This window comes from Amblyomma americanum, chromosome 6 (assembly GCF_052857255.1).
Source record: "Amblyomma americanum isolate KBUSLIRL-KWMA chromosome 6, ASM5285725v1, whole genome shotgun sequence".
In the NCBI taxonomy this organism is placed as follows: Eukaryota; Metazoa; Arthropoda; class Arachnida; order Ixodida; family Ixodidae; genus Amblyomma; species Amblyomma americanum.
This window is the reverse complement of record NC_135502.1, coordinates 96,904,646-96,925,237: the sequence shown is the minus strand read 5'-3', so window position 1 is coordinate 96,925,237 and position 20,592 is coordinate 96,904,646. Positions and strand designations below refer to the sequence as shown.

Here is a 20,592-nt window from a genome sequence, read left to right as displayed (position 1 = left end):
GAAGAAGGTCATGAATCATGCATAGTGTTCCATATTCATGTATGCACTGAATACTTCCCTTTTTTTTCATTAAGCAGAAAGACGCTGATAACAGAATCTAAGCAAAGTACGTGCTGACTTCGTTCAAGGATAATGAGGGCTGTTTCCAGATCTGCTGCAAACACGCAACCATGTTAGCGTGTTCTTTCGCAAACTGAGAGATGGTGAGGCTACGCTAGCTTGATACTTCAATACAAAACTATCTATATTGTGCAGTGTGATAAACATCCTTGGCCGTGAGTGATTTATATGAAAAGATGTTTATAAAATAAGTTTATCAACCACAATGCAGCAAAGCGCAGTATTATGCTGCACTTCAGGAACTAATATTTGCATATTCCAAGTCCCATGTTTTATATATTACGTCAATGCATAATAGCACTAGAGGTAGCGTCGTTCGCCAGGAAAGCAAAGGGGGGTGATCTCAATATACGAAAGGTTTCAGCGAGCGTCACACAACTACCGGAAATAATGTGCAGTGTAAAATTGAAGAGGGCTTAAACTTTTTTGTGTGATTTTTTTTATCCAGCTACGATACGAAGGTTGTTTGGATACGATGCTGTTTGTTGTTGCTGCTGCCATCTACGGAAGCTGGTTTCTTAAGCCCCCATGACTTTGGCGGTATAGCGAACGGTTTGCCTTTCGGCGACATTCTTATAGCGGCCGCTCTATAGGTCTAACGTCAATGATGCCAAACAGGTATTTAGAAAATCTTAGGCTTTTTCTTAATAACTCATGCTTGAACACATCTCAGGTCCCTTCAAGGATCATGTAGTCTTCTTGGCACTTGACTCGACGTCAGTACCAACGTCGCGATTTTGAATCCAGTGGCCGGAAAAGATATCCGTAGTTCTGTCCGGAATTTGCGCGCTGTAAAAGATGCCGATAGAAGACGACCGGGGAAAAAACACCAAGAGGCCATATTTTACTAGAAACAAAAATTTTATGGACCTCAGTGTTCGTTGACTAGATCCTCTCACGGATAAAGGCGTACGGCTAAACTTCGGTCATGGCTACGTTGCTCTGGGAGACTTTACAACAGAAGGCACGTCTAAGCGCACAGACTGCAATGTCGATTTAGGGCTATATGGCCAGAAAATGCGTCTTTCTGTGGCCTATAGAATGGGCTCCTCATGTTGCAGGGAAAGATGCGCTAAGATAGCACAGCTAGGTCTCTCAGAAGATCAGAGAAAGACATCTGTGCTTCTTTTGAGTGGGGGAGAGTCTCCGATAGTAACCGCGAAACACGATACTCGTGAGCTATGTATTAAGAGGAAAAAGATACCGATTTATTCAAGCATTCCAGAAAGCGCACGACCAAAACCCGAACCGAGTCGGAGGTCGTGTTACACAATTTTGAATGATGAAAAGAGCTTTAAACGGGTCTTTTCCGCAAAGCATGAAAGCTAAAGCAAAAAGCACGCACATGGAAACACCAAGCACGGAAAACTACAAATTAAAACAGCTTCTGCTAAAAGCCAAAAAATCAACACTACAAAAAGTACTTGTGCGCTTGTCTGAGATTTTTGTGATATTTATTGTGAAAGCGAATTCTTCAGTTTCACTATGCTACTGAGTCCCAGCTAGTCCAAATAAATGCCTGCCTAATGTATATGTTATCGGCGCATTCCGCGTACAACACTGCGTAGTCATGTCGTGCGAGATTAGGGTAAGCTGAAAAATGCTAATTTCGGATGGTTGCAGCCGTTAAATTTGACGACAAAGCAGTAACACTTTTTCAAGCTGTTCACAGCAGAGTTATTTCATAAGGCCAGTTGCGAAAGTCCCCATAAAACCGCTGCATAAAAATTTGGCTCTTGAGTGGTGCAAAACTAGGAGGTTCGCAGACTGGTACGCCTCTTGCGGAGTTCGGACAAAATGCTGCGCTTTGTTCAGAACAGCAATATAATGGTGAAATAAAAGTGGGATACCTCTCTGCCCAGCTCATCGGCGGCGCCATGATTTGTAAACCCTCTCCAAATAGCCATTGGAAGCAGCCCGGTTTCGAAGCGAACCTTCAGAACTGAAAAAAACAGTCACAAAAGACAAGGGACAAGAGAAGGAGTGTACACATCCAGTCGTTGTGGCGTGTACACTCCTGCTCTTGTCCCTTGTCTTTTGTGACTGGTTTTTTTTTTAAGTTACTATGAACCAACTGGCCCGCATTTCAACCCTTCTTCAGAACGGATATGGCCATAGAGCAATGTTAACGCAAACCGTGTCAAGACTAGAGGAACCTCATCGTTTTACCCGTGAAATATCACCGACAGGGGTGCTTTTTAAGGTAGAGCATTGTATGGTACATTCTACACAAAAGGAGTAAAAAGAGAGTAAAACTATCCCCTAGCGCACACCCTTTTAGAAAAGGGTGTTCACTAGAGGACAGTTTACCCCCTTTTTACTCCCATAAAGGTTTACTTGTGTTTAGAGTGTACCTAATGTAGCCATCCTATTCTGAAGAGGGGAAACAGGATACGAGGTCCCTTCACTACGCTGTTACTTGTTGCCAGGATAGTACACATCTTGATCACTTAATGCAAGACACATAAGCTCGAGATGACCGGTGCCTTTTGTGTTAGTAATTACTGAGTCCTGCTTTCTATTGTTTGCTTCAGCACGACTCGGGTATATTAAAGAAAGACAGCACGATTGCAGTTCTTCACGCTGGATTACACACCTCTACATTTAGTCAAGATGGTCTGATGCTTTGATCAAAAAAAATTTTCACGCAAGATTATTCTACACAATTCATCAGCAGGGGTCTTCAACGTGAATCGCTCACCAGAGCCGAGGATGCACTCTGCCATTCATACTGCGCATATTTACTAATGGGAAGTCGCAAATTAGAGCGCGTTTCCGGAAATAAAATGGACTTTGACCACGGAAGTGTCATGCGGAAAACGGTAAATTATTGTTCGTTACTGTGCCGGTCTGAATGCCATTGAAAGATTGGATTAGTGGGACGCAAAAAGTCAGCTCTAGATATGAGATCAGATTTGCTTGGAAACAATGGCCCCGGCTGGAGCTGGACAATTGAGCTGACTGGAGGTGATTGAGAGTGGCCTTCGTCCAGTAATACACGATTCCTGCCTGACGATGGTGCTGATTATGATGTTGTAGCCTCGTGGCTGGGACCCTCATTTCACTAAGAAAAGCACCATCGTCTATCCGGTTATACAGTATACAGGGTGTTTCACCTAAGACTATAATAATAATAATAATAACAACAACAACAACAACAATAATAATAATAATAATAATAATAATAATAATAATAATAATAATAATAATAATAATAATAATAATAATAATAATAATAATAATAATAATAATAATTGGTTTTTGGGGAAAGGAAATTGCGCAGTATCTGTCCCATATATCGGCGGACACCTGAACCGCGCCGTAAGAAAAGGGATAAAGGAGGGAATGAAAGAAGAAAGGAAGAAATAGGTGCCGTAGTGGAGGGCTCCGGAACAATTTCGACCACCTGGGGACCTTTAACGTGCACTGACATCGCACAGCACACGGGCGCCTTAGCGTTTTTCCTCCATAAAAACGCAGCCGCGCGTTTTTATGTAGGAAAAACGCGAGGGCGCCCGTGTGCTGTGCGACTTTACACAGTTTTTAAAAATAGGCTTTTTTTTCAGAATAGCATTGTCTGTGCTGTCGTACATCAAAATACAGCTAAGACGTGCTAACTAGCAGGCTGGTTAACTTATATTCAAAGGTTTACTTTTAACTATTAATGATACGCTCCTTACGTATTAAAAAGCGTGTAGCCCACCGAAAGTAATATCTATATGAGTCTTCAGAATTTAGAATGAGCGGTCGCCCTCGGCTTTGTGGCCCAACAAAGTTTGGCTATTTTGACGAGTTCCGTGCACTGAAGAGGTTGCTTTGCTACAAGCTTCTCGAAAGCGCATGTATTTCGGCGCGATTTAGCCAAAATGTGTTAGAACACAGCGCCGAGGACAACTGCGTTTTCGAAATTCTGTAACCTGATATGGATATTACTTACGGTGAACTACACGCCTTTTAGAGATTAGGCAGCCTAACAGTAATAGTTAAAAAGTTAGCTATTCAGTGCTAGTTAACCAGCCTGCTAATTAGCATGTCTTACCTGTATTATGATGTCCCCATGGCAATTATGCCGAAAAGAGAGCTCTTCAAACTCAAAATGCCTTTTTTTTTTTAAATTCTGTAACTATTAAGTAAAAGGACCTGTATATCCTTCCTCGAGAGCTCTCGCGGTAGTGGACGGGAGGGAGAGAAGGGGAGGAAAAGTCATAACAATGATTCCATGGTGTATGACTGTCATATTCATGAAGTAAGCCAACAGTCACCGAAAAGAAGTAGCATAGGGGAATGTTTTATTTTATTTTAAAACTTGCTGGTTAAATCGATTGGAAAGCAATAGTGCAGTTATTTGATCGCTGAAAGATAACCGATTATAAAGCCCTTCATGCTTACACTGTATATAACCAGCTATGTCGACACATGATGGGTTGATTGCTATGTGCGTTGGCCAAGTTACCTGTCCCTAGATCATTGTCGCCTAAGCCCCTTTCACTTTCAGTGTCCAGTGTAGAAGACGCGCTGTAAACGAATGGCATTTAACAGTCGCTACTACGCACCTCGCAGAATGTTTTTTTTTCCTTGGAGCAGCAATATAGCCTTCTTAAAACTCCCGTTAACCATACTTTGGAAACAGGAAAGGCGGATAGTTGTCGGAGCTAACTGTCGAATAGGGTTGGTGTCTAGGCACTAGTCCCAGAAGCAAGCATCGAAGCCAGAAGGCAACGACAGTCTCACACAAAGCGGCTAATTCGAACTTCGGACTGTTTCTGTGTCTAGAAGCAGTAGATGCTACTAATCAAGTTTGAGAAGCATCGCTTCTGTTGGCGAGCGTTCAACACGCGACGAGGCCCTGCTTTCGTTGAGTCTTCAAAAGGAAAATAACGACAACCTGCTCTTCTCGCAAACGTCCCATATCTAATTAAGCACCAGTCTGGGCTGCCTCTCTGCGTGGGTGCACTACGATGCGAAAGACAAAAAGGAACTCCCGGACGTGTCCAAAACAGTGAACTAGCTTCCAAGATGAGCGAAGGCGGGGGGTAATCGATGCAAACCAGATAGCCAGCGCAGCAGTCTCCGTGGCTTGCTGGACGGCGCAGTCGGTTTTGCGTGTTGAACGCGGCAAATCTGAAAATCTTCGACTCGGAACACGACGCCGCTGCTAATTGGGAAAGCGTAAAGCGAGTTAGTCAACGCTGACAACTTCATGTAGGCAATTGGGAGTCGTGTGTTCCAAAAAGGGGCGTCGTGTCGGTCTTGAGAGCTTAGACTGCGGATTGCCTAAGCAGTGTCGCACGAGCTAAAAACGCTGCAGGACGCGCCCGAGGCGACCGTATCATTGCTTAGCGCCGACAAGTTTTCATTCCAAGCAAAAGTATCCGTTTCTAGGTGGCGTGTAATTTATGTCATGAAGCTAGTACTGCATTACTGCAGCGCATGCGTAGGTTGCGAAACCTCCTGAGTAAAAAGAGCGTCGCGCAGCGCCTAAGAAGGGTAACCAGATTTCTGTTATGTTACGAACATGCAGTGTCAACTAGTTTATACTAGTTCAGTGCAAGCTGCGCAACGTCTACATTGCGCTGCAGGACTCTGCCAAAACGTGGTTTGAGAACCACGAAGCTTCTTTTACGTCCTGGGAGGCTTTTCGTCGAGAGCTGCTAGCAACAATTACCCGCAGGGAAAGAAAAGAGAAGGTTGAAATCGCCCTGCGCTCAAGATCACAGCAGCCGAATGAGAGCGTCGCGATGTTCATAGAGGACATGACGCGACTGTTCAATCGGGCCGACCCTGCTATGCCCGAAGCCCAGAAGGTACGACACTTAATGCGTGACGTAAAAGAGCAGCTGTTTGCCGGACTGGTCAGTGACCCGCCACGAACAGTGTCCGACTTCACCAAGGATGCAATGGGTATCGAGCGCTCTCTGCCCACTACGGACGTCAGGCTACTGTAGCAGCCGCTTACCAGCGCCTCCACCGAATATGTCACCGACAAACGGTCGAAGCGCTCAAAACCAGGTTTTATTAGACGTGCTAGGCGTGCAAGCCAGCAGGGAGCTCGAGCAAGGATGAAGACGAAAACCCCCAGCCCCTCGAAGGCGCAAGGCATGGCAAGTCCCATATAAAACAGTTCGGCCGCGGTATAGCGCCACTGGATTGCTTGGTACTGTGGCAATATTACAGTGACTGCTGTTCGGCATACACACGCCTAGGCACGTGCGTCAGCCGTCTGAACACACAGCGGTTACGACGCAAAACAACGAAAGAAGTGGAGGAGGAGGTGTTTGAGTACGCCGTCGCAATATGTGCGTTCAGAATGCACATGAAATGGCAGCGCTCCAATAGTAAGGACACGTATATTCAGAGATCATGAAAGGACTAAACTTGCTCTCATTTACGGTAAAAAAAAAATTGTAGGGTTTTAAAGTAGTTAAAATGAGTATGCGTGTAAGAGCATGTATTCAGTCTGATTGGCTAATAGTTTCACTTCGCTCTGTCGTTGGAAAGTCTGGCATTGATATTAGACTCAGGTTAATCTCTGGTCGTGGTTAAGTTGATCCGATCTGTTCGCGCCACAGATGGAAGTTGATCAAGACGACAATGCGCGGCGCACAGCGTGAGTGTGTTGCAGTTAACACGAGGTGTGATCGGCTGCGATGATTGCATAGTGCTCTCTAGTAGTGGCCAGGGAAGCTGATCTGTTAGCGCCATCGCAGCTTCAAATCTCTGTAGTGGGAATATTTATTTTATTTATTCAAGGTTAAGGTAAAGGTAAAAGCTTCAGCAATGAATTGGCTTTTGTAGCTTTGGCCGTGAAGCAGAGCTGTCGCTCCGAAAACTTTCTGCTCGCTCTTAGTGAAATTCGAAACCCTGATACCCTCTACTCTCCTCTAAAACCCGCCCCATTGCATCCAATAAGGTTTTACCACCACCACCACCCCTGGCGTCTGATACCACTAGGTGATCACCCATATGCTGTGGCTGGTCTGTCTAATCGGTGTTTCTACGCGGCCTCAGCTTTGCTGCAATCGATATGTTGAATGATTTCAGGGCCATTAAGACTTAAAAATCTACAGTGCGACGCGGGTATGAAAAAAAAAATAGGCAAAGGTTCAACCCGGCTAAACCTAAGTAACCAAAGCCAAAGCTTGAAAGTTTACCCTGGTAATGCTTGGCTACATCTGGTTGTTGTTTGGTGGTAATGACTGACGTTTAGCCCTGATTTACAAGGCTTCACTTTAAAGCTTTCACTTTGTTTACTTTTTTCGTCTCTGTGCGGCAGCATCTCGGTGAGCTACGTCCCCTGGATGATCGGAGTCGGCCTGTTGTCTTCGCAACCTCTGAGACGCAGACAGCTCACGAGGCTTCTCGCCTGGATTATCCATGACGACAGCTGCCGTTAAATTGTCGAGAGCGGTTGCAATCCGATCGGCAGCGGAGCCTATCTATAAATTGCGAGTGCACGGCTTCAGCGTAGCTGCGGTTGAGTGACGTCATGGCCGTCACGTGACTAGGCAGAGGAGAGCGCTCGGTTTCTGCGACGGCGTCTGAGTGACGTCATAGCTGTGAAGTGGTTTCTCCATGGTTCAAGGCCAAACTCGCGCACTCAGCGAAGAAGCTACGGAGGAGAGTAGTAAATGCTTTCGCTTTTAAAACGAAATTTGTTTACAGATAAGGAAAGAGCGTGTAACTGTCACACTTCCCAGGGGACCCCTCAATCGTGCCTCCATAGAGAAAGGGCTGAAAGAAGGAAGAGAGAAGAGGGGCCGTAGTAGAGAATTAAGGGGTAATGCCTACCACTTTGGGATCTTTAACGTGCCCTGAAATCGCCCAGCACACAGCTTGTTCTGAGATTCGCCTCCATCGAAACGCGGCTGCTGTGGTAAATATAGACCCCAGTTCTCCGGCTCAGTGGCCGAGCGCTCTAACAGCGGAACCACTGCGGCGAGTACGCGGGGTCGGCGCCGGCTGGAGGAGCGCTCTATGGCTCGGTAATGGCAGCACTATGTGGCCAGAAGCGATCACGAGAAGGGGGCAAAGCACTGCCTAGTACGGCCGGCCGAAATGAACTCAGACAATGCAGCTGGCGTCATATATTACCCGTTTTACAACGTTAGACAGACTACATCTGAGGACAGCGGCTTCAAAGGAGTTCCTACATTAACCACTGTGGAGAATAGGGATCACTTAGGAAGACAACTACTTCTAATCCTTCCCTCTAAGTCACTGGTGTCAATGTCACCACTTAGGCAGCATTATTAAGTTTATTGGGCCTGTCGTGCAGCAGGGGTTCACTCGAACCTGGACTCCGTCGGGTAGGGTGTCTGAGCCTTCGGGCTGAGGAAAGATGGAACTTGAAGGTTGAGAAAACGAAAAACAAGCGGGTTTACTGGCACTTTGAAGAAACTTATGTACATAATTTAGAAAAGAGCAAACAGTCATAAATTAAAAGTTCATAGCCTCGAGCGACTGGATCAGCCTTATCGTCAGGGCCCAGAGCGTTCGTTCTCACTTAGGACGCTTGTTTAATACTCTAACGCTCGGCCCCTTCACAGGGCGGTGGCCAGTTGAACACGAGGCACAGATCGGAAGAGTGACACAGCACATAGCAAGCGGAGGCACCATGGGGATGGGCGAGGAGGGTTCGAGGTCCGCTGCTAATTCGCCCCAAGCAGCACGTGTCCATCCAAACACAGGGGCGGCGCCGTGGCTACAACCTTGGCTGACTCTCTCCGGTCGGGATGGCATTTGTCAGGCACGGTTAATTAAAGGAAGGCGCCGTTCTCTTCTTGCCTCCGCCGCCTTGTACATCGTTGGTCGCGTCTCGCGGCGAACCAGACAAACGGAAGGTCACCTCCACCACTCCAACCCCCCCCCTCGTGAAGAGAGTGGAAAGATTCCCCAGGCAGGTTCCCAACACATGCTTTTTTTCGTGAGGTCCTCGTGGGGTCAAACGACCGGTCGAAATTGCCGCTACCATGGTTATCCCGGTGGATGGAATCTTCGCCTTAATCCTCTTCGGCTGGTGTGCATCCCGTTCATAACGGGCCCCAGAAGTTTTACTTTATGCTCTTTCATTTTAGCGCGTCTTTGCCTACAAGCATTGGAAGTAGGCCATGGTATTTCTTCTGCAAGAAACAGGAAGTGTTCCAGGCAAGATTACGCTTTCTCTTCATCTGTTTTGTATTCAGTTGTCTGTGAGGTTATGTTGGCGTCTGTTTTTGGTTACTACTCATTTTCTCTTAATAAGATAAAGGCTTGGTACAAAAGAGCCCTCAAGACGCTTACCGCTGTCCAACGTGATATTCAGTGAGAGCTCTTTACGGTGGTGAATATTATATTTTATTGATTAATATTTGTCTTCTACTTTGGTAGAGCGTGCTACTTCACTGTACGGTCCCTCATGGCTTCACTGGGTTCGGACCACTCAGCCTAGCGCGTTGGCAACGGACGCTGAAGTGACCTCATGCGTGGCGTCATCTCACGCTGACCAATCAGCGTGGTGTGGTGTTACACCAATGTCACAGAACCGGAAATGGGCACTTAAAAGCTGTCGCTGTAAAATGAAACATTACCACAGATCCGGGATGATGAAATTGTGCTTCATGGTGCCCTCTGGACAAAATGATCTGCCCGCATTATGTACAGTCTTTCTCAAAAGTTTCCAGCATAAGTTGTATATTCCTAAGTGGCGTAGACCGGGTTGTTGTAAAATCCACGCAAATCTTAAGTTTTGGTGGGTTGAGGCAAAAAACTCTTCTCCCGTTCAAAAGATTTTAAAAGCTGTCGATGCATAGGGAGCCACATTGCATGGCTTGGAATCGAACTTCTCAGGTTGCTTACTTCTGACAACTGGTGTGCATGTCATGCACAGCGAACACAAGGCGTAAAGCTACGACAACAAATGTGCAGATCACACATAGTATCCGCTGTTTATCACGGCATTCTTACTAGAGCTCTTAAGAGGGCGCAGTGAGGATGTTCTAGGAGTCAAGGATCGAAGAGCCAACGAAAAGCGCCTTGTAACCCCGATTTGCTGATATCGCCATGAAAAATAACTCAGGCGAGAAATATTGCGCAGAGCTGAGGACTTGAAACACGTTAAGCGCAAATGTGTTCCTAAATATCAAGATTAGAAACCTAACACAATGTTCAACAATCTGGAAAGGAGACAGGTATAACAATTTACAATTGCTAGGCAGTTAGGTACTGGTGTCTTCTAAGGGAGTACATGTATCTAAGCCCAGTAGTGAATTCACATCCGGACGATGAACTGGACTGAAGTACACACAGCAGGCACTCTGAGGTCAAAAAAGATGACTTACCAACAACCGTCCAGAAAAAAGAACAAAGTGTGTCCTACATGTACTCGTCCATGAACTCTGGGCTTAAAGGCAAACCAAGAGGCTTGAAATTAAATTGAGGACAAGCGACAAAGCTATGGAAAGGAAAATAATCGGGGTGTTTTAAAGTGACAGGGGGAGAACCGTGGGGATTATGGAGCAAACATCAGTAAATTATATGTTGTGTGAAATCAAGAAAAGCAACTTAACTTTTACGGAACATGCAATCAGAAGAGTAGGAAAGCGATGATCTGTTGGTTGATAGGCTGGGCTGCAAGGGATGGAAGAAATAGCACGTGATGACATAGAGTAAGGAGGTGGACGGAGCAGATAAGGAAATTTGTAGTGATAGGCATACAGTGACCGCAGCTGACGCAGGACCGGGCTTTTTGTAGATCGATGGCAGATGCGTTTCTTTTACAGTGGACAGCAACGGGCTGTGATGATGAGAGTGAATGCGTGCGTATTTGTTCTGGACCATCCCGGGCACACTACCAAAATAGAAGATTGGATGATTTGATGGCTCATCATTCCCAAAACAGCACGAACGAGACAATGACGTACGAAGAGACCTAAACACGGGTGCTCTGAGTGCCAGGGGTATACTTCTCTTCTTACGTCCTTGTCTTGTTCGCGCTGTTTAAAGATTCATACTAAAAAATATCAGCTTCGTAAAAGCACGCAGTTCTAGTGTCAAAAGCAGCCGTCAACTTCTCTGAGCACGGTTATACCAATTCAATATATCCTAAGTACGTGAAATAAACCAAATAAAAACTAGCATCACTATTATGAAATTTAGCCTAGAGCAACTGAAAGAATACGTTTCCGTGGCCACAAATTACGCGTAAATGCATGAAACTTGTCATGGAGCACAATTAAATGAACAGAGGTTGCAGTCATAACCAACGTGCAGCAGTTGATGACGCATGGCGATACAGTACGCACGACCCTTTCAAATAAGTATTTTATGCACACCAAAGAATCTCGAGTGGACAGGCGGCCATTAGTCAAGAACCACGGACCACATCACCACTTCTTCATGGCTTCCCTTGTGAATGCTGCGTAGGCGATGCAAGCCACTTGGTGGAAGGCGCAACACGTTGCTGAGCTGTAGCAACCACGAAACAACTGTCGCATAAAGCTCTAGCTATATCGACGCAAGATAAGATATAGTGCAGGAAGAGGAAACCAGTGGCTAACTTTCGCTCGCCCACCTGTGTAGCGACACGCACTCAGACACGCCGTTCTCGAGGGAGTCGTGGCGCGGCCGGCAGGGCCACCTTTGCTTATCTCGCCTCCGCGGAGTGGGCCGAGCTCTTTTGTCCGCCATCGAGTGGCCTCGTCGAACAAGGGCGCACTAACGAAGACTGCGGTCCAGGCGCACGCTATATAAACCACTGTGAGCACTCCATCCCGCAACCAGACGGCGAACGGAGCTGTCCACCTGGCGATAGGAGGATGGCCGCAAACCTGGGCAGACTCCTGGTGTCAGGTAAGAGCTGGGAGCTCAAGCTGCTTCTTCGATACCCTTCGTGTGGGGCGTCAGGAGTATGCGTTCTAGCTTGGGCAGTCAATGCGATACCTTGAGGTAATATACACCAAAGGCCTTGTTTTCAACTCTTTTTAATCAAATTAAATTAAGTGAGGTGTGGAAAAGGCAATGATCAGTGTAGTGTTAAGAGGCAGGAAGACAGGATGTTAAGTTAGGAAGCGAACAATAGTTAATGGTATCCAGTAATGTTCCAGAAAAAATGGGCAAGAAACAGCGGGCGCGGTGCAGAAAGCAGACAAGAACTTGTCGCAAGGATAACGGTGTGTCTCTGCCGAGAGCGGTCTTCCTACATTGCGGACACGTGCATATAGTATAGAAAATTCATTCTCAGCTCGCCTTGCTGCCTTTCTGCATCCTATTCATATTTGTTTCCTTTCGAAAGTCGATTCTGCCATTACTGGAGCAAACAATTGCAGCCGTGCATCACTTCATCTCGGATTTGATCGTGGCCAGTTCATTAAGGCCATAGTGATATGGGAAGTCAATGGGAAGGAAGGAAAAGTATGGATATGCCTGCAGGCCCTGCCGGCAGGTTTCGCAGAACAGCGTGGAAGGGACGCTCGTAATCAGTAATGTAGCTCAGAGGTCAGACCGTGGTTTCTGGAGCTCTGTTGCCAGAGTTTTATAAACGATCTGACATTAACTGGTCTCTGGCGGATATGTACTTTACTTTTACATATTGTTGAAAATCTAGCGAATACTTTCTACAGGAAGCAACGGTGAAAATTTTAGATACTATATGTTTCCACGAAGTGTTTCTAAAAATGGTGAGGGTCAATCTTTTCCCTCCTACGAGGTTTACCCACGTAGTGGCGGGGGTGGGGGTATTGGCACTCAGGCAGGCTGGTAAGAGGTAGGTTACGTCCCTGGCTAGGGTGCTCCCAAAGTCACTACCGGAGGGGAAAAAAGTTTTATGAGGTTTAATGTCCCAAAGCGACTTAGGCTATGAGGGACGTCGGATAAATTCGACCATCTGTAGTTCTTTAACGAGCACTGACATTGCACAGTACATGGGCCTCTAGCATCCCTCCTCCATTGAATTGCGACTGCTGCGGCCGGGATCGAACCAGCGTCTTTTGTGTCAGCAGCCGAGCTCCATAACCACTGAGCCATCCCCGCAGTTAGAGAGAGAGAAAAAAAGAGCAACCACGTCTTCAATGTACACTAAAGAGTGTTCCGGAAAATTTTGTTTTACGTTTTGTTTTGTTTTGTTTCTTGGGTTTCCGTGAATAAACAGCTTCAGTCGAAGACAACAAAGCCGCATATCAGGCTCACGAAAAAATATATATATATTCGTGTGCTATTTGCTTTTCCGAGAATAAACTCATCACTCCGCAATGGCCAATAAAAATATTATCATCTTTGAAGACAGCAAATTAATTTTTATTACTCTTTTTAACCACGGTATAAATACTTGTGGTTCAGAGAACATGCCATCGAAATAATAACCGGGCTATGAATTATCTTCCTCTGTTGCCCCAGGAGTGATGAGCCCAATCGTTCGCTCCGGTCAGGTGCACCGCTAAGCGCATCACTCCACCAACTACGGAGCAATGCATGCATATCTTCAGTCATTTCTACCTTACTGGTGCTCAGAAAATTTTCCGTTCCCTCACCGTTTCCAACTGCGATAGCCGGGCGTGTGGCAAGGGCCTAACGACACGCAAATGCGTCATGACTGTATACAAGCTGTATTGCGCACTTTCGACGTAGTTTACCCCACGGCGTGCGTGTCACATCTATGAGAATAAATAGCGAATAGCCTCCCATTCTTTATGAAGACTGGCTCTCCCTTGAAATAGGAATAAGCAATTGCATGAGAGTGTGACCACGGTTTTAAGTCTTCCTCGACGGCACATACACGTGCATACCTAGTTTATTGGCGGTGCAACTCTTGTTCAAAACATTCTGCTACACTTGTAACAGTCTTAAGTTAGGCAGACGACTACGATCATATTTTCGGCGTGAATAGACTCTACTCTCTTTATCCTATTTATGCTTCATCGCATTCTAAATTTAGCTGACTAAGAAAAGACCGGCAGAAAAGCCTGGGGCTCATTTTCTTGTTAGGTGTCGACCTGTAGAAGATGCCTTAGGGAGGGCCCGAATAGCATGATTCATTTCGAAATATATCAACCACTCTTGTTTTCCAGGACCAGTGAGCCCGCTGGCGCAAGTATACAGCATGTACCAGAATTTTTAACAAAAGGAGAAAAAAAAACAACCCTATATTCCAAACTACACGTTCGCGAACCTTATAGCTTTAACCCAAATCTTAGGCTCCCGTACATGCTCTTCACCCAGGCTAGTGAGTAGACTTTATTGTACGTACGTGATATTATGTACCATCACCATTGTATGCGATGCGAATATCTAAACTTTTTGTGGGCGACTAGTTTCAATAAATCGATGAACTTCTACTAGTCTCATGACTTGTATCAAGGTCGTAAGCATAGTCAGGCCTACCACTTCTTCTTCTTAGTAAGCATGGCAGATACCCACGCAGGGGGATTGGCCAAGGTTCAGTAGATAATCCCAAACAGGTATTTGCGCGGGGAAAAATGGGCGTGAGAAGAATACCACTTTAGTGCCTACCACTTTTTGACCTGGCTTCGTCTTTCTTTTCTTAAGAGTATAAACACTAAACCCTAATCCAAACCAAAAACAATGATTCAATTCCAATTGACGACGGTTATATGAAAAAAAGAATTGAAAATTGGTTTTGAGGAATGGAAATGGCGCAGCACCTGTCTCACATGTCTCGGTGAGAACCCGAACCGAGCCGTAAGGGAAGGGATAAAGGAGAGAGTGAAAGAAGAAAGGAAGATGGAGGTGCCTTGGTTGAGGGCTCTGAAATAATTTCGACCACCTGGCTGCGTTTCAATGGAGGCGAAACGCTAAGGCGCCCGTGGGCTGTGCGATGTCAGTGCACGTTAAAGATCAACAGTTGATCGAAATTATTCCGGAGACCTCCACTACGGCACCTCTTTCTTCCTTTCTTCTTTCACTCCCTCCTTTACTCCTTCCCTTACGGCGCGGTTCAGGTCTCCACCGGTATGTGAGACAGATACTGCGCCATTTCCTTTCCCTAACAACCAATTTTCGTTGTCATCTTTAACGTGCACTGACGTCGCACAACACGTGGGCTCCTTTTGCCTCTCGCCTCCATCGAAACGCTGCCGCCGTGGTCGGGTTCGAGCCCGGGTACAAGTAAATACCTTGCGGATAACATTTAAAATGCTGCAGTAGCCTCGGCGTGCAGAGCATAGCGCAGGTATACTTAATAATTTAATCAGATTCGGACCAGCCTGAAAGAAACTCAGCGCGTGTTTGCAAGTTTAGTAAAACACCCACAATTTCGAGGAGCGATAAAGTGACAGTATACCATATGGTGCTGTGGAAGGAAACTGCAAGACGCTCGCTTTTAATGGCGCGCTGTGTGCAGTTGATTCGATGCGCGCACTATGAAATATAATGGACGTGTTGTGTTAGCAGTTTATTCGCTTATATGTTTAAAGTACTCAACTATCATGCAGCGGTCATGAACGGCGCTTCCAGCTTCACATGATAATAGATGGAACATTCTCCGTATCTATCAACGGCGCACAAACTGGTGGCTTGGATACGCGGCGGGAACCGATGGAGAAGCAACCGCGGAGAAAGCTTTCCTAAGCGCAGCCGTTGAACGCTTACCTGCCTTAGAACTACACTACCAACACTAGTTTCTGAAAAAGGGTGATAGTCAAGAGTAGTGGTACTAGAACAGCTGGGTGTCTCTTGTTCTCCGTGCGGACCAGTTGTCGCCTCATCGTGTGCTCCACTGCATGATACTGGTCGAGGCAGATTTCCGCGGCTTCACTCCATTGCTTATCACGTGAAAGGTATACGCGGCCGCTGTTATTTCCTGGCAACGAGAGCAAGCAATATCCGGTGCCGCGGCAACGAGCCGATGGCTTGGTGAATGCGACGCCCTTTCCAGCCGCCAGAGCCGGCCAGCGGATCCGATTGACGGAGTGACGCATTTAAACGAAAGCATTCGGAAAGCGTAGAACAACGTTTAATTAAGAGCGACTGCGCTGAGCTGTAGCCGTGAGTGCTTGAAAGCTGAGTTCTTTCTTGCCTCGTGGCGTGGATTGGCGACACGCTTGGTCTCTGGAAAAGAAATCAAATCATTCGAGTCGCGTTAGTGTATTTGACGCAATTCAAAGGCCCATTTTGTCCGCTCAAATAAAAAGGTCGGTTGAGGCGTTGCGGTGACATACGTGACTAAGAAATAATTTAACTACTGGTGCTGGTGTTGTGAGCCACAACGAAGATAGAAACGAAGCGAGCACTTTGTTTTATACTTTTAGGTCACTTGTAGCTTAATGCAGGTCAAGGCGCACGCATGGTTCAGCTAGGCAACCCGATTCTCCACCCTTTTTACTGTTCAATTGCATCAACTAGCTTCCTTACTGCGTGCCTTTAATATATGTGCATTCGCAGGGCAATGGTGTGGTGCCCGGCACAAGCACAAGCATAAACACAAAAACATGCAAAATCGCTCTAATAGCTAACACATCGTCAAGAAAGATTTGCACAATTACCGGCTCGTCTGACCCATGCTAAGAAAAACTACATTGATTGATTGATTGATTTATGGATGGATGGATTAATTGATTGATTGGTTGAGTGATTGATAGATTGAAAAGAAGACAGAAATAGGACATTAAAGGGCGTTTCATAGGTAATGTATATCTGCTTTCGTCCTGTGTAGTTTTTTCTACCGCTGTTTACTTAAAAATATAAATATTTTGTTACCCCGCGCTAGCGATCTCACTCCCCTGTCACAATCTCTGTCCGAGTCAATAACTCCCATCAACCAAGTATTCGCGCCTTTAGGACTAAATATTCGGTTGTTGCTTTCATTTTTCGATTAAAAGAGGGTTGGAACCACTTTTGCGGACATAGAGCTTTGTTCATCAATCTATAATTCGGTCTTTCTTCTTTTGCCACCATTGTGTAATCTGGGATCAAACAAGCCAGCACGGACAACTTTCCTTATGGCTAATGGACAAGGCTAAGAGCCGGAGCCTGCTCAGGTTTCTGGAAGAAAAAAGCCTCCATAACCTACTATAGCCTATCTATAGCATCTTCGTGTGCCAGCGGGCAAGTTTTCGAAATAATAATAATAATAATAATAATAATAATAATAATAACAATAATTGGTTTTTGCGGAAAGGAAATGACGCAGTATCTGTTCAATATGGCATTGGCCACCTGAACCGCGCTGTAAGGGAAGGGATAAAGAAGGGAGTGAAAGAAGAAAGAGGTGCCGTAGTGGAGGGCTCCGGAATAATTTCGACCACCTGGGGATCGTCAACGTGCCCTGACATCGCACAGCACACGGGCGCCTTAGCGTTTTTCCTCCATAAAAACGCAGCCGCCACGGTCGGGTTCGAACCCGGGAACTCCGGATCAGTAGTCGAGCGCCCTAACCACTGAGCCACCGCGGCGGCCGAAATAAAGAAAAACGAAAAAAAAGAAAAAAAGAAAAATTCACCTTCCGTATTTGGTACTTCCCGTCCAGCTGGATGGATGGATGGAATGTAGGAGCATCCCCTTTGAAACGGGGAAGTGGTTGTTGCCACTATGCCCAGTTTTTTTTCCTTTATTTTTGTTTACTCTGCTGTAAGTTGTTAATACAATTTGCCATTTCCTTTAAAAAAACGTCTTCCTACACTTTAAAACTTATGTCACCTCTCTGCTTTTGTGCCACCAATCCTCCAATCGCTTTTTGCTAATTTTCATCGCTGATTTATTTACATGACTATTGTTATCTCTAAACCCTAAGGCCTCAGGAAGAGTGACTGTGCCTGCATCGACATCGGGATGGATACCATCGCATTTTAGGATGAGGTGTTCTATTGTTTCTACAGATTTGCCACACACAGCACATGTGTCATCTTCTTCGTTAAATTTTTTTCTGTAGCTGCGCGTTCTACTTCAAAGAGGAGGGCACTGCCTCTTGAGTTATCATAAAACGTTTCCTTCCTGATCTGCCTTTCCAGCATCGATATAGTTCTACACTATGCTGCTTTTCCATTGAATCTATCCAATGTTTACCTTCGACGTTTTTAACCTGTCGTTTAATGCTCTTTCTTTCTCCTTCCTCGTCTCTGGCAAACTTACTGGCCAGCTTTCTAGTTGGCTTCCGCCACTGTGTGCCAACGCCCTATCTGTACAGGTATTTAAATACCTTAGCTGCCCACCTGTTATCATCCAATTTCCTCAGGCGTTCTTCGTATAGTACTTTACTCTGAGCTTCCCGTGCTTCAAACGTTGCCCAGCCCATAGCCACTCCCCTCTTCAGCGCCCTCTGGTGTTGAAGGTCTTATGCATAAATATATAAATTAACATGCATTCCAAATGTTTCAGTGAATAATTTCCAGAATTCCTAAAGATGGCCATGCAAATGATCTCATCATAGGCTGACATATAACTAATTTGGCGTTGCATATGGGAGGTTGCAGTTAACGTTATAAGTTACAGCCGGTACTAGCCTTGCTCAATAAAATCGACAAAAGCTAGCAGTTCTTTCACACGTCGCATAATCACCGAGGAAAGCTTTAGCTGCCACCTTCATCCTTTCTACGAGTAGTCTACGAGTAGTCATTTAAGCATTTGGAAGAAAACGGGCTGCTTCCCTCCAAACTTCCCCGTGGGAGGCTCCATTACAAAGCATGCAGTTAGTTCAAACTACAGAGGTACTGATGTCAAGAGGATCGTGCTAAAGAGAAGCGTCTTGAATTGGCCTCGAGTATTAACGGAACAGCGTTAAAGCTGATGTTCGGAGGAAAAACCGCGCGGATCGTCTTGCTAACTCAGGATTGGTCGGCAAAGGTTGTGGCGCCACATCCCAGTCAACCAATAAGAGCGAGACACTTCAGACACGGAGAGTCGAGAGGTTTGTGGTACGTGCTACGCAGCAGTCAGAGCGTGTGGAAAGTTTCCACTGCTCTGTAGTTGTCGCGACGAGCCATGTCACAGGCGCATGACGGATGATGCTTGTGGTGCTTGGGACGTTGCGAAGTAGGGCTAAGGGACGTTCGGCTTCTTAAGGGTTGGTAAGGAGTTCGCAATTTTTCCACATTGTCTATGCATCGCGTTTACAGCGTCGTGCGCCATGCTGCTGCTTCTGAGCGCATTGGTGCCCGGAAGGGAAGCCTCTCGCGCCTGCAACGCCTGCGGACCGGAGTGCGTTACTGCGTGCGGAACGGCCATGTTCCGGGCCTGCTGCTTCAACTACAACCGCAAGCGGAGCGCTCCCTCGGCGGGAGCCGGGGCCTCCGGCTCCGAGCTCCGAGACATGGCGGCCTCTGGCGGCGGGTCAAGCAACCTCGACTCGGCCGACAGCGCCACCTTTGAAGGGCGCGGGGAAGGAGATGGCGCGGCAGCCGGCAACGGTATTCGCCAGGACGCGTGGGCACTCTTCTGGATGCTGCCCGCGCGGCAGCGACAGGCGGCCCTCTTCTAGAGTAATCCCGGAGTGAATAAACGGGATTTATATGGAACGTATCTCATTTATTTGTTGTTATTGACCTTATTGGAAGCTGTTCAATGTGTCATTAAAACGATTGTAGAGGGAGGGGGAGATGGCGAAATGACAAACACTGAAATGAGTGTAGGTTACCATGCAGGCGGACAGGGCGACGAGACCGAAAACATCATTTATTAAATACCAATTACTACTCCAAATTCAGTATTGCCAGAGCTGATCCGGCGAAGTCAGCCAGTTTCCACCGACGTACGACAGCTTTGGTCTGGAAGGTATGATAGAGTTCGTATGGATGGTCCGAACATATGGGCCGTTCCGCAAGCTATAACCTTAATCAGTTAAGTTGTGTAGAACACTAGTATGTGGTGCTCAGGAGCGTTTACTCGCTTATAAAATGCGAGAACTAGAAAATGCATTGACTTCATTCAACGAGGGGTATTGGCGCTTTTTAGGCAAGGGATACAACATATTATAGTAATACCATTATACCAGACATTTCATTTATTATGTACTGAATTAGGCGATACTATAATTCATTTCTGAATAGGATTAGATTTTAGAATAAAAATATAATATTTCATATATAAGTACTACATAACTCGATTCCTTCGATACATCATAACTAATGATGGCTACCTGCGACCATGGCGTGAAGAAGCGCATGTAAATATGCTCTGAAACATTCTACAATATTGCACAACGGCGAAAGCAAAAAAGAGTAGGGAAATGAGGGGCCTGTTATTATATACACATCAAAGAAGCCAAGAGACACTGAAACGGAAAGAAAGTAGAGGGGAATGGTTCTTGTGGTGTTGATCGAAGAGAAATTAGCACTACAATCATTGCTAACCTGAAATATATTTGATTATGAAGGAAAAAATATCCCCATATGCTGCTGGTGGCATCCGAGCTCACGGCTTGTACTTCTACTCGCTAATCAATTGTCTTTTAGCTTATATATGATTAGAAAGCTAGGTTCTCATTTATTAGCAACACAAGAAAATTCACTTATGATTTCTTTGGTTTAAGTGACTATTGACCTCCTTGCT

General features: G+C 45.9%; 1 protein-coding gene across 1 annotated transcript; it reads left to right on the top strand.

Moving 5' to 3' along the window:
* Window positions 1-11,780: 11,780 nt before the first annotated feature.
* Trissin (trissin) lies at window positions 11,781-19,570 on the top strand. The gene is made up of 2 exons (XM_077628741.1): window positions 11,781-11,946; window positions 19,161-19,570. The coding sequence occupies exons 1-2, from the start codon at window positions 11,913-11,915 to the stop codon at window positions 19,520-19,522; spliced, it is 396 nt and encodes a 131-aa protein (XP_077484867.1). The 5' UTR covers window positions 11,781-11,912; the 3' UTR covers window positions 19,523-19,570.
* The last annotated feature ends 1,022 nt before the right edge of the window (window positions 19,571-20,592 follow it).